The sequence below is a fragment of the Coregonus clupeaformis genome, chromosome 17 (assembly GCF_020615455.1).
Source record: "Coregonus clupeaformis isolate EN_2021a chromosome 17, ASM2061545v1, whole genome shotgun sequence".
NCBI lineage: Eukaryota > Metazoa > Chordata > Actinopteri > Salmoniformes > Salmonidae > Coregonus > Coregonus clupeaformis.
Window position 1 is genome coordinate 48057711 of NC_059208.1, and position 24928 is coordinate 48082638.

The 24928-nt window shown below is 44.4% G+C and overlaps 1 protein-coding gene across 2 annotated transcripts in view; it reads right to left on the bottom strand.

The window, feature by feature from the left end:
* Nucleotides 1–11312: 11312 nt before the first annotated feature.
* Nucleotides 11313–24928, bottom strand: part of LOC121586660 (zinc finger protein 704) — a 56734-nt gene continuing 43118 nt past the window's right edge. For both annotated transcript variants that reach the window (XM_041903559.1, XM_041903558.1), the window contains exons 3-9: nucleotides 17720–17823; nucleotides 16912–17162; nucleotides 14076–14176; nucleotides 12839–13130; nucleotides 12443–12589; nucleotides 12162–12259; nucleotides 11313–11886 (exon numbers count right to left, since the gene is read on the bottom strand). In XM_041903559.1, the coding sequence (XP_041759493.1) occupies nucleotides 11772–11886; nucleotides 12162–12259; nucleotides 12443–12589; nucleotides 12839–13130; nucleotides 14076–14176; nucleotides 16912–17162; nucleotides 17720–17823 (1108 nt within the window). In that variant the 3' untranslated portion in view covers nucleotides 11313–11771. The remainder of the gene's footprint in view (nucleotides 11887–12161; nucleotides 12260–12442; nucleotides 12590–12838; nucleotides 13131–14075; nucleotides 14177–16911; nucleotides 17163–17719; nucleotides 17824–24928) is intronic.

Sequence of the window (24928 nt, forward strand, 5' to 3'; positions counted from 1 at the left end):
TCAAATCAAATCTCTGTATGGTGTCTCAGGTTAAATGTTTAGTCGTAACATTCATTCAACATTCAAACATAGGCGCTTGTGGAGAGCGACACTGTGGTTTCATGGTGTCTAAATGTGCAGAGCCCTAAAATTCAAACAACATTGAAACATGGATATCTGTGGACAAGACACTAAGGGAGTTTACATGATAAAGACTTATGGAGATTGACACTGTAATGGAGAACATGAAAGATACTGATGAGAGGCCCCACAACAACTATCTGATGATGTCACCCCAGCCTGCCAGCCAGCCAGCCACAGAGAGAGGGGCTTTAGCCTTCTCTCATGAGGGGAAGCTATTGATTTTATGGACCACAGTGATTCTTATCAAGAATTACCCCATCCAGATGGCCCTTATAAGTCACCTTATACTGTGCGTTAGTCGATCTTACACTCTCCTTCCCTTGCGCTCTCACTGACACCGAAGCCAAATCCAGCCTCCACTCCTCTCCTCGATGCTGCTCTACTCTACTGTTGTCTGTGTCTTCCTGCTCCAGTGCCTTAAACATATGCAGCCAGCCAGCAGCTTCTCTCCTCTCCTCAGAGACCAGCAGATGAGCCCTCAGCGTGTGAGGAGCCTAGATAAGCACTGCTACGACAAGGCTCCTACAGGGAAGGAGCTGTAGCCACACACAAATATGAACACGCACACACACACACACCACGCCAAGGCATCCATACATCCTAAAGCCTATGGTTTAAGCTAGATATAAAATGCATCCGCCACCACGAGCCTAATCCAGAAGTTTAACAGACTTAACGTTCATGCCTCCATGCCTTCCCTTGAGCCCTGCTATATTAGGATAACAGAGAGGGATTGGTGTTTGATTAGTTCTGATTGCCTGTATTTATCATAACAAGGTCGTTGTCTTAGGCATGGCATGCAGAGCAACAGGGATGGATTAAGGTATATAGCTAAACTATGTCAATATGAGATGTGATATGAGAATGCAGGACTTGGATACGGTCAAATATTATGGGTCTGTAATGCTTTAATAGGTCTCTGTAGCCTCATATAGACACAGTCATGTGTAGGAGTGAAGGCTGCTGATAGAAATAACACAGTACACCCTGGCATGTGGTTCACATAACTAATTCTCTGGTTTCTACCTGTGAGCTCATGGCCCCCTGTCTTGGAAAGTCAGAGAGCAGCATATGTCTGCTCTGCAGGCTACCACTCTAGCTAGCTGATATGACTGGAATAATTCACACCACAGCCTCTCCATTACTCACACATACTATATGCTATGTGATCTGGATAAATATATATATATATATATATATATATATATATATATATATATATATATATGCAGTGAAATGAGTTGTTTTAGTAGTACAGCGCCCCTGGAGCAAATTAGGGTTAAGTGCCTTGCTCAAGGGCAACCGACAGATATTTCATTCGAAAACAGCAAACTTTTGGTTACTGGCCCAATGCTTTATCCACTCAGCTACAAGACAATATATGTGATGTTGTGTATAGGAGGTTGGTGGTGTGATGTCAGAGGCCTGTGTGAGTCTCAGTAGTCCTGTGTGGAGTTGACAGTGTTTGGGATGTAGACGGCCCTACAGAGTAACATAATCCCATATCCCAACAATAGTAAATATTCTCCTCCTCCAGGGGGTGCCCCATTCCTGTGCCTGACACACCACCATGCGATGTCTTTTGTAGCCTACAATATTATACATTACTGTATGTACTGTGGTTGTCATGGGATCCATCCCTTTATGGACAACATGCGTCTCTGGTTGTGGCGCTGATCAGTGGGCACCCCATCTATGGCCTCAGATTTAGCCTGCACCAACGCCACCATACTTCAGTCAGTGGCACGTGTTTAGGATGCAGCCGGACTTCCCCTCTACACAGACCTGGATTAAATACGTATCTCTCCCTGTTCCCTAGATCTACTCCGAGGCGCACTTGATTTAGCTTAGAGTTTGTACTTTTGGGACTATCCCATTGGTTTCATGTGTTCAGTGCAGCTCAAGAACATCCTTTTAAAGCATTTGACATACATTTGACCCATGTCTGCTCTACACACAGTATACTTTAACTAATAGAACCATACTCATTGAGGTGGGTCACTGATAAAATATATTTTTCAAATATTGTACAACTTGGTAACTGCAGTGTAAAGCAACCCCCTTCCTACCAAACAACATATTTACATACAAAGCTTTAAAAAATATTTCAAAAAGCACTAATTGGGTCTAGAGCGGGCAGAGAGCAGGCAGTTGCCTAGCTATACAGTATCTGTGCCATGCAGGCCAGGTGGTCATCTCCTCTCAGAAAAGCCTTACAGCAGAATCATGGCCCATTTCACACATCCTGGACATGTGCCAGCATAGCTTAACCATCAGCATTGGCATCAATCTGGCCTTTTCTACTGTATCCATATTGGTTTTATTGGAGCCATTCGGCTATAAAAGATGATTGGCTATATACACATGCTGATATGTTTAGGATGGTGCCAGAGAGAGAGGGAGGGAGATACAGAGAGAGAGAGAGAAACAGAGGACCTACTGAACCATCTGACTGGCTCTGAGCAAATATTAGGTTGGCCTGGCCAGCTGTAAAATTTAGCAAACTACTTCTATTAACCTGACCTGCCAATCACATCCAACCACCAGGCTCTCAGAGGAGTAACCACACACAGAGGCAGAGAGAGACAGACAGACAGACAGACGGGAGAGAAAGACAGACAGGGGGGAGAGAGAGACAGACAGAGAGGGGGGGAGAGAGAGACCGAGAGAGAGACCGAGAGAGAGAAAGAGAGACTACTGTAATGTAGTAGCAGGTCGAAAGTAGTGCACTTTAGGGAATAGGGTGCCATTGTGGAGATCAGTGGAACAGACCAGAGAATAGCAGGAAGAGGGTAACTGGAACAGTGGCAGGAGAACACTAGCACTACTGCCAATATCTGGAGGACTTTTGAAACTGTTACTCTCCCTCCATGGTAATGGCAACATGCCTGCCCTCTACATGGACAACACAACACAACAATATACACATTTATAAAAGTCATTTCTCATAAGTTTTGCATGCACATGCAGTATTACAAAATACAGTTAGATCATCATAGAGTATATAGACCTATTGAAAAAGTGTAAAAATCCAGAGCGACAGTCATTGAGTTGGTTGAGGTTAACATGGTTATAGTAGGTGAAGGACAGGACAGTGAGATGATCCATTTACAGAGAAGGAGATGCTCTGTCTCCATTTGGTCTCTCCTTTTCTGGGAAGAAAACAAGTATTTGTGCACCGAATAGAACGTTAGACAAAGCTCTGCCCACTAACAAATGCTCCTAGTTTGGAAGTTGCAGGGCTGAGGTGTCTATTTTGGGTCACATTAGTTGGTCTGATCAAAATGCTGCCTCCTGCTGAAGTGGTCAGCTATTGGACTGTGGCTGCTGGCAACTTTTTATTGATTGCAGGTCACAGAGGAATGGTGTGGTGTGAGCATTTGGAAGAGGTCCAACAATATAATGAAGACCTGCACACTTCTTCTGGTTCAGTAGTAGTGTTGTTGAGTCTCTGAATGGAATGGGTCATCTTACCGATTCAACATATTTAAAAGAAGCATCCCTAATTTCCCAAACATATCCATTAAAGAGTCTGCCTTTTCCATAATGATTGTAATTCTTCAATCTCACATCAATTAATTCTAACTACAAGCCCTTATTCAAGGGCAAATACATGTTTGGAAAAGCAGAAAGAAAGGACCACACAGACAGAAAAGTACACAAAAACAGTTTATAAAAAGCATCTGTGAAGATTTTTTTAAAAGTCCTTCCTTGCCCTACAAAATGTCCTACAATCTCTTTCGATCCAGAGCATGAAAGAGAAAGGAGTCAGTCACTCTAGCCTTGTCCTCCCATGGGGGCCCTGAACTTGTCACTACATTTTCATAATTTTTATGAAGATAGAATAAAGAACTCAGACAAGAGGCCACTGGAGACATTCCATCATAGCTGTGTCTCTACACACCCAGCATCAAAATCCATCCCAAACTCGTCAAGGCACAGTCACACTCCAGGTTCCCATGAAGAACCATCCTCTATTTCACGTTTCACATGACTTAATACTCCTGAAAGCAGTCAGAAGTACAGCCCTCACTCCCCACACCCCAGAACACAATAATACTGTCCAACCCCACTAACACAGAGTGGGAGGGACCAGACAGAGATAACTCGCTCGTCAAGTGCAGGCACCATGGAAACGCTCTCATGGTTTGTTCGTGGAAGTCCTGTTAGCTGTTAGAATGTGTTGTTATTGACCTTCTGTTGTGCTCATACAATACAAGCCATATTCCCATGACTATTCTGATAACTAGCAGCCTACTCTCTTAAATAACTTTTATACTTTTGTGTTTGTTACAGGTGGTCATCTTGTGTCATTTATGAAAAATACATCTGCAATTTTTTAAATGATTTCCTTTACTTTAAAGTCCTGCTGTGTGTGTGTGTGTGTGTGTGTGTGTGTGTGTGTGTGTGTGTGCGCGCGCTCGGTGTGTGTGGCCAATAAATCCTCTCCTCATTGCTTTGCGGTCCATTTAATCCAGACACATACACACACGGTATTGTGCCAGTGCAGTGGGTCTCTGTTCAGCCCAGCCTAGCCTAGCCCAGCCCACCTGCCATTGGCTTATTGTTGAGCGGTGCCTCTGAGGAGCACAATGAACCCAGTGTCAGAGGAGAGAGGGACAGAGCTAGGGAGAGAGGAGAGGGACGGAGAAAGGGAGAGAGGAGAGGGACAGAGCTAGGGAGAGAGGAGAGGGACGGAGAAAGGGAGAGAGCTTGATGTCACACTTCCATAACTTGAATAATGCAGCCTTGTTTTATTCAGTTCTAAATCAACAGGGAGCTCAAACCCTTAACGGGCAGCAGCAGCGTATGAACACAAGAGAACAAAATACCTTTATGATCTGCCACCCCTGGTGCACTCCACATCCCCATGTTCCTAATATGTATTCATATCACCCACTTAGCCACTACAGGGAACTCCTTTAGGCCATGTTCAGTTGCCCAACGTTTTCGAATGTTGCAGATATAAATGCCATGAATAGTGCCGATGTGCTTCCTTACTCTACATGTCAGAAGCATATTTGTTCTACATAACATATTTCTATCTGAACGTTCCAAAACGTTGCGTCCTGCTGAACACGCCTGGCTTCTCTAACACTTGCTCATAGTGGGAAACCACTTACCAGGCCATACTGAATAAAGCAAACAAGTCATTCTATATGACTATTCCCTCAGATCCCATTCATTCAGCTCCGTTCTGTTCCGTTGTACTGACTGATGTAAATAACGGATGATATCATTGAACCTGACACCTTTAGGGAAACCAGCTAGACCATATATTATACCCTAGTTTCTTTAGTTGCACAACAGTTAAACACAGTTACCACAACTAGCTGAAAAGTATACGTTTCAGAAAGACAATAATGTAGGTTCATAGGGTGGATGTACTTTTTATACAAGAACTGGATTAAAACCATTCTTAGCTCAATAACATTGTAGCTATTTGATGCATATAAAAATGTCCATACCTATTACATGTGAACAACATTTTAGCTTTTATTTCCACTTTATGTTCAGCACTATATCTGGTAGAATTGGAATCTGGTCGGTTGATATCCACTGAAATAAGCTAGAACAACAGAACACAACACGTTGATACAGTACGGTACATAATATAACGCGATAGGAGAGAAAGACAACAGTGTTGGTGACGACACACCAAATTCTCTGTTGAGAGATGCACTTGCCTTGAGGCAGGTGTTTTATTTTCATGTTCTACTACAGTGTAACAGAGGCCATAGAAATATAGAGGATAGATAGGACATTATTGTGAAATAGCATTGAACAAAAGTACCACCCCACTGTGTTCCCTGCTACCTGGGTGCACAGCACCACTAAGTAACCCAGCCTCAGCCATGTAGAGGCTGACACAATCTCCACACAACAGGGACATAGAAATTGAATCTAGAATGCTATTTCTAGAATTCTATATTTCTATGAACAGGGATAACGCTTATTGAAAACAACTTTAAAAAGCACCACAGTGTAAGTAACAGGGCATGGAGTTAGAGTTAAAACAATGGATTCCCAGGAGGGTTGACTCCTGTAGCTTAAAAATGTTGCCCGTTCCGCCATTTCATAACAAAGAATATGGCTCAATGTTTTTAACCCAAGGAGGTGAGATGGCCCAATCAAGTGGAATCCCCAAAGGCCCTTTGATATAAGACAACCCCAGGAAGAGAAGTGGGGTTGGGCCGGGAAAAGAGCACCAGCATGGGCCCACACACGACCCAAAGGCGCACGCACACCAGTCAAGCTAATTGCGAGTCTGACAACTTTATAAGGTTGAAGAGAATATTATTGGAAATAAGACAAAGGTTTTTAATCAGGTGTCTTTCTCCAACCGCTAAATGACAATGGCAGATAGATATTTTAGAGGGTTACAGTGTTTGTTTGTGTGTGTGTGTGTGTGTGTGTGTGTGTGTGTGTGTGTGTGTGTTTGTTTGTTTGTGTGAGAGAGAGCATTTGGGCGTTCGGTTGTGGGGTTCACATACTGATGTTATGTAACAAAAAAAGCTGACAGAATTCTCCTCAGAGTTACACTGTTGCAATAACCACAGTTGCAATAACCAATGTCTTCTTTCAGCAGAACATGAAAACAAAAAGATAGTAGGAATTAATCAACGCAAAATAGTCGAACAGCCAGATCCATCTCTTTTGCTTTAGATTTTAAATTTAAACATGTGCTCTTCTTTAAGCATACAGTTGAAGTCGGAAGTTTACATAAACTTAGTTTGGAGTCATTAAAACTTGTTTTTCAACCACTCCACACATTTCTTGTTAACAAACTATAGTTTTGGCAAGTCGTTTAGGACATCTACTTTGTGAATGACACAAGTAATTTTCCCAACAATTGTTGGGAATTACAGACAGATTATTTCACTTATAATTCACTGTATCACAATTCCAGTGGGTCAGAAGTTTACATACACTAAGTTGACTGTGCCTTTAAACAGCTTGGAAAATTCCAGAAAATGATTTCATGGCTTTAGAAGCTTCTGATAGGCTAATTGACATCATTTGAGTCAATTGGAGGTTTACCTGTCGTAGAAATATTTGACTCAAAAGTAGTCGACTCAAAAATATCTCTCAAGAAACTGGAGCTTGTGAATCCAAAAATTTGACTTTATTATTGCGTAACAAAGCCGAGCTGCTCCATGGTCTATTGGAGGTGTACCTGTGGATGTATTTCAAGGCCTACCTTCAAACTCAGTACCTCTTTGCTTGACATCACGGGAAAACCAAAATAAATCAGCCAAGACCTCAAAAAAATTGTAGACCTCCACAAGTCTGGTTCATCCTTGGGAGCAATTTCCAAATGCCTGAAGGTACCACGTTCATCTGTACAAACAATAGTACGCAAGTATAAACAGCATGGGACCACGCAGCCGTCATACCGCTCAGGAAGGAGACTCATTCTGTCTCCTAGAGATGAATGGACTTTGGTGCAAAAAGTGCAAATCAATCCCAGAACAGCAGCAAAGGACCTTGTGAAGATGCTGGAGGAAACAGGTTCAAAAGTATCTATATCCACAGTAAAACGAGTCCTGTATCGACATAACCTGAAAGGCCGCTCAGCAAGGAAGAAGCCACTGCTCCAAAACCGCCACAAAAAAGCCAGACTACGGTTTGCAACTGCACATGGGGACAAAGATCGTAGTTTTTGGAGGAATGTCCTCTGGTCTGATGAAACAAAAATAGAACTGTTTGGCCATAATGACCATCGTTATGTTTGGAGGAAAAAGGGGGTGCTTGCATGCCGAAGAACACCATCCCAACCGTCAAGCACGGGGGTGGCAGCATCATGCTGTGGAGGTGCTTTTCTGCAGGAGGGACTGGTGCACTTCACAAAATAGATGGCATCATGAGGAAGGAAAATTATGTGGATATATTGAAGCAACATCTCAAGACATCAGTCAGGAAGTTAAAGCTTGGTCGCAAATGGGTCTTCCAAATGGACAATGACCCCAAGCATACTTCCAAAGTTGTGGCAAAATGGCGTAAGGACAACAAAGTCAAGGTATTGGAGTGGCCATCATAAAGCCCTGACCTCAATCCTATAGAAAATGTGTGGGCAGAACTGAAAAAGCATGTGCGAGCAAGGAGGCCTACAAACCTGACTCAGTTACACCATCTCTGTCAGGAGGAATGGGCCAAAATTCACCCAACTTATTGTCGGAAGCTTGTGGAAGGCTACCCGAAATGTTTGACCCAAGTTAAACAATTTAAAAGCAATGCTACCAAATACTAATTGAGTGTATGTAAACTTCTGACCCACTGGGAATGTGATTAAATAAATAAAAGCTGAAATAAATCACTCTACTATTATTCTGACATTTCACATTCTTAAAATAAAGTGGTGATCCTAACTGACCTAAGACAGGGAATTTATACTAAGATTAAATGTCAGGAATTGTGAAAAACTGTGTTTAAATGTATTTGGCTAAGGTGTATGTAAACTTCTGACTTCAACTGTATATAGATTTGTCTTTTTTAAACAACAATACGTTCACATAATAAAATGGCAGTTTTAGATAATCTAGATCAGGGATGGGCAACTTTGATGGGGGTGGGGCCACAAAAAATCTGAACTCATCTGCGTACCCACATCCACACCCCCACACTGCGAGCAAAATATTCTTGACAGAGGAGAGATTTTTTACATTAGTTCCATGCAATTCTACACATTTGCTATGGGGTGTAGAGAAAATGTGGCAGTTTTAAAGCAAGTTTACTGCAATTCTATACATTTTGCCATGAGGCATGAGAAGATTTTGCAATTTTATAACTAATTTCATGAAATTCTACTCATTTTGCCATGGGGCAGAGAGGAAAATGACCTGTTTTGCAGCGAATTTCCTGCAATTCTACACATTTTGCCATAGGGTGGAGAGAAATGTTTGCAGGTTTTAATATGATTTCTGAGTGAGACACTAACAAAATCAATGGGAGCCCTCGGCCAGTAATTCGACCATGATAACAAGTTTAGATAACTGGCCGCTAAACTAACTAAACATTTTAGCTGACAATTCTACTATTCTAACTCGCAACTGTAAGTTAAGACCCCGACTGAGTTCCCAATTTTTTTTTTATCCGAGGGCCTTCAAAAGGGGAGCAGTGGGCCACCAGTTGCCCACCCCTGATCTATATATAGTTTTATTCTTGCAGAAACTTCATAATATAAGCACAATGACTAAGAATGAGCGACCTAGGCCATACCATGTTTACAACATTGGTTTAGCCTACAGGTGAATGAATGATACCACACTTAAACTATCGTCACCCTTCTTGGCGTTATACTGAACTTGTTCATTAGGTGTAGGATAGACTTTTAGCTGAGCTTTAAAGTGGAGAACATTTAGCTTAATAAATGGTAAAATCAGAGCAACATTTACATAAACATACTGATAATAGACAAAAATAGAAAAGGGTTGAGAAAAATAAAGGGTATATAATCCCGGAGGAGGTATGGATGAAGATGGGTTGTGAACAGTGTGTTTATATAGCTGGTGTTGGACTGTGTGTTGACTTCTTTCTTTGTGTGTATTTCTTTGACCTTGTTATATTGACCTTCATATAAGAGTATTAGGCTGTCTTTTGATTCTCCACACTTCCCCCAAAATGTGCATACTCCCATTCATGGGTTTAAAAGCATAGGTTTGGTGTAAACACTGGCTGGAGAGAGTTCACACCATTGTTAAATCCATGACCGGAAATGTGCAAGTCCACACTTTGGAAGGGTTGCAGTGCGCAGCCTTAGAACAGCCAAGAGAGTGCCTGAGCTAACAGACAGAGATAACTAGCTAGGTGACAACAGAGTGATTCCATCAGAGTTCATCATCCACCATGTACAGTAATGTCACTTTCAAAGTGAGTAAACCATTTGACTTAGCCTCCCGCGTCCAAGCCAACCAGGTGGCCGGTCTCATCAGGAGGAAGTGGAGTGGGTGGGGTTAGACAGGTCCACATAACCAAATCAGCTAGCTGCACCAGTGGATTGGCCTCTGCCACCTGTCAATCACACAGTTTCTTACTACTTATTAAGCCCATAGAGTGATGTGCCTGCCCAGTTGGAGTGAGTGCAGTGCTAAAGGACTGATTTTGGAGTTAAAGAAATCTCCCAAAAAGCTTCCCATTTTCTCATGGCCTTTTTCAAAGAAGGAGTAAAGGCACCAGGCCTAGTGGGCAGTTCTGGGCTGGACCGGCCAAAGTATGGTATAGGTGGTGTTACCATCCCTACTTCACTAATTTTCTCTCAGACCTGGAAGGTCAACACAAGAGTGAGTACGGTGAGAGAGAGTGAGATGTTCACCCCACCCCAACACAGGATCAACCACAGACTGCCTTTACAAGTGTTCATTCACGTCACACACATACAGTAAAAGTTGTTGCCTCACTTTTGGTACTGAGCGGACACCCTCCATCTTGTAGGTGACCTACGGGCTTTGGTAAAGTATAGCGCCCGTAAACAAAACGTTAGAAATATGAACTAACTCCTAATGGAAGAAGAGGAGTAGGGTTGCTTGTATGTGGCCCCATTTTAAGTCGGTTGATTGTTTTGCCCCAAAGTGTGTCGGAGGGCTGTAATGTTTTGAGTTCTTAGTGAGCAAAAACAGTCCTTTTTGTGGTTTCAATACATCAATACACCAAGAATAATAGATCCAGAGAAATAACAACATTAGGGAAAATGGCACGTAAAAAACCTGGGAAAAAAACATTTTGGTTGCAAGTAAATATCATGTGACCAAAACCTTCATTGTAAATAACTATATTGAAATGTTTGCTTTCTTTTGATCAACACTCCCTGAAAGAAAATGACCCTTTTAGCTTCAATCTACTGGATATAGATATAGAAAACGTAGATAGAAAACTGTTGTCCTGTGTTGCTGTTGTGATGCAGGGTTGTGGTGTAGGGCTCGTTGCTGATGGCAAGGTCTGTTCTGCACCCCCGTGTATTTGTATTTTTACTGTTGTTGCATTGATCCATTTAACCCCACTAGGGGGTGCTAGCCACCCTTCCCTCTCCCCCTGCCGAGTCCAGACATAAGATACATTCCCTGGGGTGAGGACGGGGAAGAGAGGGGGTCTGTGGTTGTAGAGATCCAGAGGACCAAGTAGAAGAAGCAGGCTAGAACAGAGAGAGCGCGTGCGCGAGTGGGGAAAGGAGGAGTCTATATGGGAAACAAGGATCTCTCCCCTGCTCTCTTTTTATTATGGCCTTCTCACAAAGTAAAAAAAAGCAAATTCTTCTCTGTAAAAAACCCCAACAACATTGAAACATTTTGGGACAAAATTAGCCTCTTTTCTGGTCCCTTCATGGCTGACTTGACGATTAGGTCAGGGGTTATTTTTGTGTTGTTGTTGCGCTGTAGAGCTGGAACTGCGTGTTGGCTCCCAGGTTGGAAGTCTTGGGAGGGAGCTGGAGTTAGCTTGGGATATACTCTGAACAGTAGGAGGCTCCACCCCCTTGGTCCTGCTGGGGTGGGTTGGTCAGGGGTCGGGGTGGACCAAGGACTGTCGAGGGGTGTGACAACGTTGGTTTGGGAGTGACAACGCATGTGTAGGAAGGGAACAGAAAGGAACACCCCTGGTTTGCACGGCGACGGGCAACCCTCACGGTTGGTCGGTTGGTTGGTTCATTCGGTAAATCAGTCGGTAAACCTCTGGCATGCTTTCTTCCATCGGCAGGCAGTACACCACATGTCCCTGTTCTCCATTCCATACACTTTACGACACTTCTTACCCTCGCCACGGGACTTACGGCTGGAGAGGGGAGAGATGAGGATATGGTCAAATATGTTTGTTAACACTGACTGGTTTATAATGCTAAAGAAAACAACATCCAAAATGGTGATCATTGATATATAGTTTATACAAGTGGTGAAAACATATTAAATTGTTATCTGGTAATTTGCTTCATTCCTATGCAAGACATGGTTGCCATCTCTGAATATGGATACATGGGCTTCCTGTGACTTCAGGACGCCCAAAGTACAGAGGTTATCAGTAAAGGTTCAGCTGGTAGAAGTCATTGGTACCTGAGTGAGCCAGTGGCTCTGGGAGGGGAGGAGAGGACTGCTATTGTCTGGGACCGCTGCTCCCCAAAGCTCTGCGTCCGACTGTGGGTGGGAGAGGCCTGGAGAGAGGTAAACAGAACAGGACCAGAGCCATCAGAACACAGAGATAGACAGAGAACATTCATTTATATACAGACACAAAACAACAGAAAACCACTGGTATGCTTGAGAGGCTGAGTGTGTGTGTATTTGTACGAGTGTGTGAATCCCTGTGTGAGTTTGTGTGTGTTTCCTCTACTCACAGCGGTGCCAGTGAAAGTGACAGGAGGTGACTGCCAGGAGATGCTGAAGGTGGAGCTGCTGCTGGGGGTGAAGGAGGTGGAGGCAGCAGAGCCTGGGCCAGGGACAGACCCAGAGCCTGAGGAGGGGATGGTGACTGGAGCTGTGGCCTGGGGAGGGGAGGGACATCCACAAGTCAGTCTCACCTTTAAAGACCAGTGTGTAGCACCCACACAGTCAGTCAATTAACAAATCAATCAATTAACCAATCAACCAACAAGTCAATCAATCAATTAACCAACCAACCATCAGTCAAGCACTCAATCAATGAAATTGTATTGCAAATTGCAAATACTGTAAGCACTTTGCTACTTACGAGTTCAGAAGGCATGGCCAGTAGTTTTGTGGGTGCGTCTCACCTGGTAGGCGTGCTCTGCGTGGATGAGGTAGAGGGCGCTGGGGGCGGAGCGACTGAGGGGCGTGGTGTTGGAGTGGGTGTGGCTGTGATTCTCCTTGTTCCCATTGGTCCCGTTGCTGCTCTCTGCAGGGGGTCGTCTGTGGTGGTCATGGGGGGGAGAGATGGGGGAGAGCACGGAGGGGGAGACGGGGGACAGGCTGCTCAGACCGTCAGCCACTGAGTCTGTGTTGAGTTTGATCTCTGAGTAGTAGAAATCCTCCTCTCCGTCACTGCAGTCAGAGTCACAGTTACGCCTGGGGGAGAGGAAGGAGTTAAAACTAGGAGTTAATATCAGCATGGATTTGGATTAGATGAGCCCTGCTCTTGTCATTACAGAGGAATTATGATTGGACCAGATTGTTGGTCCCATGACTAATAATATGAACTACCGAATTTGATCATATTCAAAAAGCAAGTTCATAGAGATAGATTATTTTTTTTCCCATTTTGAAGTAATACATTTTTTGTCACGATTGGCTGATCCCTCCTCATGACCCCGTGACTCCAACAGGGTCACCAGGAGTGATCAGCCAATGAAGTTGGAAGTTCCATCCAGTTGACTACATTAAAATGTTGGAAGCCCTCAAAAAGGTGCTGCCCATGGTAAATACGGCCTTTTGGCCACTAGAGGCCTCCATCATTCTCTATGGGCAAGCTTCATCAGGGATCGACTTGGGAGGGCTGGCTCTGAAAGGTGTCATCATGTCACCCCCATTGCAGCACAGACAGTAGACTTCACTATCACAGGCCTGGCAAACAAACACTCCTCAAACACTGTTCTGTCTGTCAGGGAAGAGGGGTGGCGGTCTTTAAAGGTGTCTCTGTTGTGAGTATCACTGTGGTTATTATTGTGCTTTAATTGACTGTCAGTGTAAACGTGTTATCTGTGTGATAACGTTGTTCTGTTCCGTCCTCATTTCTCCCTGGCCTGTCACGCTGAGCCAAGTGGAGGAATTGTTACCGTGGTGATAATCCCACAGGGATTAATCTGCTGTTGTGTTTTGACAATCCCAGTGAAAGGAGGTTGACAAAGGTTCAGCTGGACCACTGCCAGCCAGGGCTGTGTGTGTGTGTGTGTGTGTGTGTGTGTGTGTGTGTGTGTGTGTTAGAGAGAGGATAAAAGAGAGAGCAAGAGTAAAAAAAAGGTGTAAGGGAGAGAATGAGTGCCATGTGTATATATATATTAGTGTGCGTCTTACCCCAGGTGAACGGTCCGGATGTGTCTCTGTATCCCAGCAGCCGTGCTCAGAACCTTCCCACAGTTCTTCCACAGACACTTAAACATCACTTTCATGGAGTTCTGTACATTACACACAGGAGGAGAGACAGACAGAGAACAACATTCAACATCGGACACTTCACCCTTTTCTCACTCACTCAAAATCAAATTTTATTTGTCACATGCGCCGAATACAACTAGTGTAGGCTTTACCGTGAAATAGTAGCACAAGATGAATAAAATACACAAGAATGGAGCTATATACAGGGAGTATCAGTACCAGATCAACGTGCAGGGGTACCAGGTATTTGAGGTAGATATGTACATGAAGGCAGGGTAAAGTTACTAGGCATCAGGATAGATAATAATAAGAGTAAAATTTAAAAAACAGAGTAGCAGCAGCAAATGTGTGAGGTGTGTGTGTGCGTAGTGTGTATGTGTGTGTGTGTACGTGTGTGTGTGTGTGTGTATGTGAATGTATGTGGGTTTTGTGGGAGTGTCAATGTAGCTCCCTCCCTCCCTCACAGAGAAAGGGTGGAACAGAGTGGTAAGAGCTCTGCCATTCATCCCATCCTCCATTAGTCAAACTAACATGTGGCCAGGGACACCCACCCACCTGTCTGCCCCAATCTTCCCCATTCAGTCTGAGGAGAGGCAAACTGGAGGCTGGTGTAATTTGCGTGGTGGTGAGAGGAGAGCGAAGGAGGAGAAGGGGGCCTGCTCTTTGCTGTGCCATTTGTCTTACACAATACGCGCATTAAAAACACACACACAGCTGTGCCATTTTTCACACTATCTGTCCTCTGTAATTACAGCATGGCCCTCCGAGAGCAATTGCTTCCGAGCAGCAGCCTTTCAGATTGTGTGTGTGTGTGTGTGTGTGTGTGTGTGTGTGTGTGTGTGTCTCAAGTTGAAAGCCGTCAGGCCTTATGAGGATAGACGTGTCTTAATGCTCTGATCCCTCGTCACAGTTCTTTATGATGGATGTCATGTGGCCATCTATTTGGCCATTGTTCAGGGCATTCATTTAATTTACAACAGAAGATGTTTTTCATTTTTTCTTCCTGCTGCCAAATAATACACTCGTCATCATCTCCTGCTTGTGAATGTGTGTGTGTGTGTGTGTGTGTGTGTGTGTGTGTGTGTGTGTGTGTGTGTGTGTGTGTGTGTGTGTGTGTGTATGTGTGTGTGTGTTGGTCCTTGGGTAACAAAACCCCTGTGCAGTTCCACATGCCAGCAGCGCACAGTTAATTAAAAGAGAGAGACTGGTGAACGAACATCATTGTCTTTGGCTCAGAGGAGGAAGAGAAGAGCAACATTTGGCTCCAGTTGGCGTGGGTGATGATTTCTCATGCAACCTGGGGGAAGTGTTCTGAAAAGATGGGGAACAATAAAAACTAGACTCGTCTCTGAAGCCAATATGGAGAGTTGGAGACTCAGAAGTTGAAAGAGGAACTTAAGAATTCAAACATAACTCAGTGAGATACACTGAGGAGGAGACACCAGACAGACACGTTCAGTGCCTCCAGTAGAGGTTCTGTGCCTGTGGTGGATAGTTTTCTTATTAATGTTAATTATTAATGACAACATATAGACAGTGATGTAATAGAATAGACTAGTCTTAAATTAAGAGATCAGCAGACTCTTACAGAATACTCCTTTAAAAGCAAATCTGGATTTATTTTATTGCACTGTTGCATGGCTGTCCTCAAATCCAACTATACTCTGATGTAGACTCCTCCTGTCTTCATCTCTCTACCCCTTTCTCAATATATCTGCCCCTCTACCATTCTCTCTCTCTCTCTCTTTCTGTCTGTATATCCTATTGATCTGATGGGAGACGCACGGCACCGCTCATCTCTTAATTGGATACTGGATTCTAAAGAATGAGAGGATGGATGGACAATCTTCATGTTTGCCAGTGAAGATATTACAATCATCATTTCAATGTTAGATGGGCTCATGTGTGGCTGTAAAGTAATTAAGCAGGATAAATGACTGGAGGCGCAGGGCGGGCAGGCGTGTGTGAATATGGCAGGGAGGCGTGTGTGTGTGTGTGTGTGTGTGTCTCAGTAGAGGCTGGGAATTGACAGCTAGACAACAGAACAGAGCTTCACCATCCAAGAATTCTGCTCCCCTGATAAGAATGAGAGACAAAGAAAGAGGGAAAAATATAAAGGAGGGAATATTCAGCCATTAATTCACGTAAACGAGGAGAGTGACAGAATGGTGGCCGTCAACGGTGTAAATAAATGAGAGTTGAAGCATTAAGCAGTGGATTGTTGGGCTACTCTAAGTGGCCATAACATGTTGTGTCCGCCCAATTAGTTTTCATGCTCTCCTCTAGTGGTGTTTGTGCTACGTGGTGGTTCAGAGACGACGTCAGGCATCGCCACGTGTCTAAGGATCAATCTGTCATTTTCACACTGTCTCAAATTCTACCTCAGTCAGCATGTCATCTTCCAATGTCACTTTGAGTTCAGGAAGGAGGTGTTACAGTAGCTAGTTAGCAACATTTCCAAAACAAGTGCAGGAACTGCCTTCTTTTGGGACATCCTCTTTGTCTTGCCAAGATCATTGATACTGCAATACAACCCCTTCTTAAATCAACCTACTACCAATTCAAAATGAACAACAGTCAGAATTGATCAAAACATTAATCTAATCTAGTGTTGGTTCTGTGTGTCCTCAGAGGACCATAACAGCAATATGTTGTTTAATGTTTTCGGGTTATCCTATGGGTTATCGAGTGTATCCACTTGTGTGGCTAGAATTGTATATTTAAATGGTTAAATGAAATCTATCGGTCTACCCACCTTGCGCTTGCGTGGGATTGGCTCGTCGAAGAGCAGGCTGCTGCCATCCTGTTCGTCGATGGCGTCGTCAGGGGGTGGGCCGTTGACGCTGGACATGCGGAAGGGCTTGAAGCTGTCTGCGGAGAGCGGTGGGGAGGGGGTGGACGGGTTGGACTGGTCACTAGGACCGCTCCAGCTCCAATAGCCACTACTGCTGTAACTGGAGGGGGTGAAGCCTCCACCACTGTCCTTCCACGAGCCATTCAGACCCTCTGGAGGGGGGAGAGAGAGAGAGAATGTCAGAAAAGTACTCAAACTTAGTACTCAACTATTTAGGAGTCCTCTAAGCAACAATTGTCACTGGGATGACATCATACGATTCAGAAACACATGTATCTAACAACTCAAACGCATAGTGATTTCCAGCTGCATCGACTTTCAATGTATGCAGTAGTTTTAATAATAATACTTTATTTTAAGCGCTTTTCAAGACGCCCAAAGTCACTTTACATATAGAGATAATCAGCAAGTTAAAAAGGCTATAAAATCATCATGACGTGACCTCAGCAAGGGGATATGCATATGAAACAGTAAATGGTTCCCCAAAAACAACTTCCATTGTCAGTTTGTTCAGAGTGCGCAAAACGACACGTACAGACGCTAGCGATCATGATCACCTCTCCGCAAATATTTGTTTGATCAAATGTTTGATTGTTGCCGTCTTGGGAAGAAACTCCCTTGTAAAAGAGACTCTTAATCTCAATGTGATCACCCGTATAAAAAGAGGATACATGAATAAATGATATAAAACCATGTTTTGTCGACTTACCGCTGACTTTGACAGGGGGGCTCCTGACCAGAGGACTGCTGGACAGGCTGGTCAGAACCATGGCAGCTGTCACCTTGTCCATGTCCACTTCCTCCTCTGACTTCCTGTTAAAACAACAAACAGAAAATATCACTGGGCATGAAAGCACAACAACAATAACAACAAACAGATAACGGGGCTGTGTCTGAAATGGCATCATATACGGCTCTGGCCCAAAGCACTAAGCCTACATTGGTAATATGGCACTGTAATATGGTGCAATTTCAGATTCACTGGGCATGCCTCAAAACCATTCCTCAAGTCACACTCCCCCTGTCTGACCGTGATCTACTGGTCAGCTCATTAACATGATCCAGCAGGCTCTTTGTTTTCTGTTGAGGTAACCGGCGCCATGTCTCTGACAGATAACAGACACGCTGAAGGAAAACGTCGCCATTTGTCTATTTTAATTGGCGTGAATTCACCAACGCTATGGATGCATCTCTTAATCCGCCCCACTGTACTCCCGACACATACACACACGTGGTTCAAACAAATAATTATTATAGAGAGAGCAGGGAGGTTGATAGAACAGAGAAGGAGAACCTAAATTATTGTTCTGATTAAATTAATATGATGTCATTACTGGATTACATATAAATCCCTGACTCACTTTACCCAGAACCACCCACTCCCTGCTTTGCTGGACTCCCCCAATTTCTGGTCACCTTGGTGTGTGAGAGAGAACTAGACAATGCTACCAGGCCGTCCCTTTGGACAGCTCATAATTGCAGTCCCTCATATCTTTATTAAATATTGTAGATTTCACCAACACACATTAGCACAGTGATACATGTTTGATTTTTTTTTGTCATTTAGCAGACGCTCTTATCCAGAGCGACTTACAGTTAGTGAGTGCATACATTTTTTCATACTGGCCCCCCGTGGGAATCGAACCCACAACCCTGGCGTTGCAAGCGCCATGCTCTACCAACTGAGCTACAGGGGATAATAAAGATGTAATGTATGGGCACACACACACAGAGAGCAGTCTAGTGGTTATGATATGGGGAGGTAAGGGGGGGATGACAGGATGAGGGGATGACAGGATGGGGGAGATGACAGGATGGGGGGATGACAGGATGGGGGAGATGACAGGATGGGGGAGATGACAGGATGAGGAGATGACAGGATGAGGAGATGAGGAGATGAGGAGATGACAGGATGAGGAGATGAGGGGATGACAGGATGAGGGGATGAGGAGATGACAGGATGAGGGGATGAGGAGATGACAGGATGAGGGGATGGGGAGATGACAGGTTGAGGGGATGGGGAGATGACAGGATGAGGGGATGGGGAGATGAGAGGATGGGGAGATGAGGGGATGGGGAGATGACAGGATGAGGGGATGACAGGATGAGGGGATGAGGAGATGAGATGAAAGGATGAGGGGATGGGAGATGACAGGATGGAGAGATGGGGGGGGGGGATAAGGGAGAGGGGTGACGGAGGGGGGTTGAGATGTTAAAGTGAACATGATGACAGGCCAGACTAAGTGCGATTGTTAATGGGTCGGTAAGAGAGTTGTGAAAAATACATTGCATATGTTATGGGTGTGTTATTGTTCCGTCATAATGAATAGCCATCCTTCAATAAACCAATAAACATCATTAAGCAATACCAAGCATTGGTGAGGGAGATCAACACACAAGTTAGCCTTGTAATTAAATACAGAAAATAGCCTAGTGTATGCTAGTGTAGATTCATAACATTTCATGACATGTTAATAACAAACACAGGCATGATACTGATGCCACAGTTCTATTCCAAGAACACTAGAACTTAATCCTGGTTGAGAGAATGCCAAGAATGTGCAAAGCTGTCATCAAGGCAAACGGTGGCTACTTTGAAGAATCTCAAATATAAAATACTTTTTGGGTTACTACATGATTCCATATGTGTTATTTCATAGTTTTGATGTCTTAACTATTATCCTACAAATGTAGAAAATAGTAAAAATAAAGAAAAACCCTGGAATGAGTAGGTGTCCAAACCTTTGACTGGTACTGTAAGTTAGAGGTAGTTTCGCGAGCTAATGCTAACTAGCGTTAGCACAAAGACTGGAAATTACAATCTATCTGCAATATTAAAGCTGATCTACCCCAAAAAAAAAAAAGAAAGACTGGAAGTCTACATGTACCTGCAGGAAGTAGAAAAGTAGTAAGCATGCTCATTTGACTCTGGGGTAAGTAGAAAAACGTCTTAATTGCCAGAATCTCACAGTATCCCTTTAAATCAGAGTAGTGCTGGGAACCGAGCAGTCTGCCTGCCCTGCTAAACTGGCAGGGCCAATCATAACTCCACTCTTTCTAGCCTACATAAAATATCACAGGGTTTATAAACAGCCTGTAATCCAGCCCGCTACCCCCCTCATCTGGGTTTGGTCGGGCGGCAGGGGTTAAATGGGAGAGATGGCCGTCAGCCAGAGAGAAGCAGTATGTCCACAGTCTGATGACATCTGTTGAACTTACACTGTTCCACTAGACAGACAGATGTGCTACCAACTTTTTCGTGGTTGACTGACTGTCCAAACTCTAGAAGACAAATGGCTTAGTGAGAGAGAAGAGAGAAAGAAACCAATACCTTCCCACTCCCCAGGCATCTGTGCCTTTGTCTCGGCAGCCAGCACCCTCCTCTCCCCCTCCTCGCCCTGTTCCCTGTCCCAGCCCGGGATGTTCCCAGTTTCTGGAACACCACCGGGTGTTTCTCCTTGGGTGTAAAAACAATAAGCCATTGTGTTACAGACGATTTAGCTTGACACGTAGCCTTGGCGATTGTCCTGTTTGATTGAATTGTTTCAGGCTCTATCATTCTTTAGCAACAGGTTATTTTCAGCTGATAACACACGATCTTGAACCACAGGAATCCCAGACAGACAGATAAAATATCAAGTTTGATGGGACATAACAGGCTCCATACTGAACAGTGTACACACTAGCCATCTCCTCAGATGTACCGCATCACAGAACAACATGTCTTACATTAACACTAGTCTCTTCCTACATGTCTAAAATGAGTTTGCCTAAGACTATTTGAACACTGACTCACTACACGTACTGTAATAGTTCTGCGAACTCATGAAAATTAGTTTGTATAACTTATGACAAAATATCTTATAAACCCAGACCACTTACTGTAGTAGTTCAGCTAACTAATCAATTAAACGAGAGGTTTTGATCCAGAACAAACAACCTTTTCTCTCTTTAGATAAAGACGTGACATGGGGAGTTTGATATGGAACAGAAGTACAGACATTCCAGGTATAATGTAGTACACACACGCACAAGCACACACTCCCTTTCCCGAAATTCCCTAAAACAAATGATGGCAGGCATCCCATCCCATTCACACACAGTCATTAATATCTGGCAACTTTATTTTCTGTGTCACCGAAAACCATTACTCAGAAATAATGAAGCCGGTTTAACTATCTGCTGGGAATTCCCCCAAAACTCTGCCGAGTGAGTGCCCCTCCTACTCCTACACACAACCCCCCCTCTCCCTCCCTTCAACTCTGAGAATGAGCTGTTTTGCTCTCTCTCCTACCCCTCAACTCTGTTTTGAGCTGGGCGTAAAACAGGGAGAGGAGAGCAGAACAGGGGGATCCAGCGGACGAGTAGAGGGGGCTCCAGCGCAGGGAGAAGAGGGGGCTCCAGCGGAAGGTTAGAGGGGCTCCAGTGGAGGGAGAAGAAGGGGCTCCAGCGGAAGGTTAGAGGGGCTCCAGCACAGGGAGAAGAGGGGGCTCCAGCGGAAGGTTAGAGGGGCTCCAGTGGAGGGAGAGGAGGGGGCTCCAGCGGAAGGTTAGAGGGGCTCCAGTGGAGGGAGAAGAAGGGGCTCCAGCGGAAGGTTAGAGGGGCTCCAGTGGAGGGAGAGGAGGGGGCTCCAGCGGAAGGTTAGAGGGGCTCCAGTGGAGGGAGAAGAGGGGGCTCCAGCGGAAGGTTAGAGGGGCTCCAGTGGAGGGAGAGGAGGGGGCTCCAGCGGAAGGTTAGAGGGGCTCCAGTGGAGGGTTAGAGGAGCTCCCCAGTCTCTTTGATGTGGGCGTAGAGCGGGGCAGCTCATCGTTTATTACAATCACTGGCCTATGACGCTTATTTCCTCCTGAATAATTGACTATAAATCAGACACCTCCTGGTAAAAGCTAAACACCCTCCAATCCCCCCCCTTCTCTCTCTCTTTCTTATCTACTCGGATGATACGCCTATCGTCCATCCACACACGCACAAGCACATTCACACATACAGACACAAATCTACGAATGACACGGGGCAAGGACATGAAGGACATTAAGCAGAGACTAACCTCCCACCCCACACACACGGAAGAGATGTATTCCAGATAAAGGCCATGCCTTCATCTCACAGGGGGCCATGGATAATAACAAGAGAGCGAGAGAGAGAGAGGCAGAGTGGGAGCATTCTGAGGCGACCCAAAGCAATATGGGCATGTTTTTTCATTCAATTTCCTGTGTGATTTCCACATCAGATCTTTCCTCCTTTCATTTGTTAGTGTGTTTAGCAGGTGTGTTTTTGCGTGTCACTGTCTGTGTGTGCGTGTGTACATGCATGTTTGTGCATGGGTGTGTGTATCGTCTACTGTTTACAGAAGTCTAAATAGGAGTGGTGCTCACAGCATCATGAAAACATGCACAGCCAACAACACAACAGTAAAACTCATAGCAAATTTGACCTTAATATCTTTTAACATTTACCTTTCAGCATGATGTTTGGGGACATTCTACCTGAGCAGAAAGGCAGATCGGACACAGACTGTAAAAGCACATTGTGTGTGTGTGTGTGTGTGGTTTTGGTGTCAGAACTCGACAACGTCGGCTGTCGGGGTCCAAGTTCTACTGACTCCTCAGTCTGTTCCTATCCCTCCTCTTCCCTGAGATACGATGTCTGAGTCGTCTTCGGGTTTCACACACACCATCCCGCCGGCCTGCCATCAAGACTCTATACTTACTGGCGTACCACACACCCCACAGCCCCCGCAAGGCAGGGGGCCCATGACCCTTGCTTGGAGTCCACCTGTGGTAAATTCAATTGATTGGACATGATTTTGAAAGGCAAACACCTGTCTATTTAAGGTCCCACAGTTGGCAGTGCATGTCAGAGCAAAGACCAAGCCATGACGTCGAAGGAATTGTCCGTAGAACTCAGAGACAGGATTGTGTTAAGGCACAGATCTGGGGAAGATTACCAAAAACTGTCTGCAGCATTGAAGGTCCCCAAGAACACACTAGCCTCCATCATTCTTAAATAGAAGAAGTTTGGAACCACCAAGACGCTTCCTAGAGCTGGCCGCCCGGCCAAACTGAGCAATAAGGGCCTTGGTCAGGGAGGTGACCAAGAACCCGATGGTCACTCTGACAGAGCTCCAGAGTTCCTCTGTGGAGATGGGACCTTCCAGAAGGAACCTTCCAGAAGGACAACCATCTCTGCAGCACTCCACCAATCAGGCCTTTATGGTAAAGTGGCCAGACGGAAGCCACTACTCAGTAAAAAGGCACATGACAGCCCACTTGGAGTTTGCCAAAAGGCACCTAAAGGACTCTCAGACCATGAGAAACAAGATTCTATGGTCTGATGAAACCAAGATTGAACTCTTTGGCCTGAATGTCAAGCGTCATGTATGGAGGAAACCTGGCACCATCCCTACGGTGAAGCATGGTGGTGGTAGCATCATGCTGTGGGGATGTTTTTCAGCGGCAGGGACTGGGAGACTAGTCAGGATCGAGGGAAAGATGAATGGAGCAAAGTACAGAGAGATCCTTGATGAAAACCTGCTCCAGAGTACTCAGGACCTCAGACTGGGGCGAAGGTTCACCTTCCAACAGGACAATGTCCCTAAGCACACAGCCAAGACAACGCAGGAGTGGCTTCGGGACAAATCTCTGGATGTCCTTGAGTGGCCCAGCCAGAGTCCGGACTTGAACCCGATCGAACATCTCTGGAGAGACCTGAAAATAGCTGTGCAGCTACGCTCCCCATCCAACCTGAGCTTGAGAGGATATGCAGAGAAGAATGGGAGAAACTCCACAAATACAGGCGTGCCAAGCTTGTAGCGTCATACCCAAGAAGGCCCGAGGCTGTAATCGCTGCTTCAACAAAGTACTGAGTAAAGGGTCTGAATACTTATGTAAATGTTTTCAGATTTTAATAAGAAAATAAAATAAAATGTTTTTGCTTTGTCATTATGTGGTATTGTGTAGATTGATGAGGGGAAGAAAACAATGTAATCAATTTTAGAATAAGTCAAGTGGTTTGTTAGCTAGCTAGCCAGACAGTTTTAGAGGAATGATTCCATAAATGTTTCAAATTAACTGCCAATAAGGCAACATTCCATTCAAACAATGCAGTCAATCCACAGCCACACACTGGCTGAAATCAGTAGATGATAGGACTTAGACAAGTTGTAAATGCAACAAGTACTGATATTGTATCACATAATAGCACTCAGCTTTCTGAGAAAACACAAATGGAGACATTTATGGTCTGTTTACGTATACTGTATTTTAGAGGTCATTTATACAGAGAATTGGTATAAAACCCGTATAAACTGTATTTAGGATTATATGACATTTTAGGTTGACAATAATTATATTACACAATTTCTGATAATTCACGTCTTACTTTTCCTGCATAAGTAAAATCAGGATTATGCCTCTACTGCCATTCATTCCAATTAGACTGCTTTGGATTTCTCCCCGACAAATATGGCTGCAATTTTCTCTCACTCTAGTAATTTAATAGGATCTCTATGGTCGGCCCCCCAGATAGGATATGAACACGTCATAAGCCATTGGGATTTTTGTTTTGAATTACAGGAAATTAGCTGTACAACTGAAACATTTTGTCTTAGCCTCATGACAAAATGTGTAGAATAGCAGGAAATTAGCTTGAAAAATGAAGAATTCTCTGTCTCATTGCAAAATGTGTAGAATAGCATTAGATTAGCTATAAAACTGCACGTTTGTCTTTGCCCAAAGGCAAAATGTATAGAATTGTAGGAAGTTAGTTATATGTCATCTACCGTAGTATGCCACTGTCTATACTAATCCCCCAGGGGCGAGACATCACATGGCTGTAGCTCTCCAACTCTCTCTCAAACCCTTCATAAGAACAATTCATTCACTGCCGGCCACAGGCCTATCTGTGTGTACACTGCATT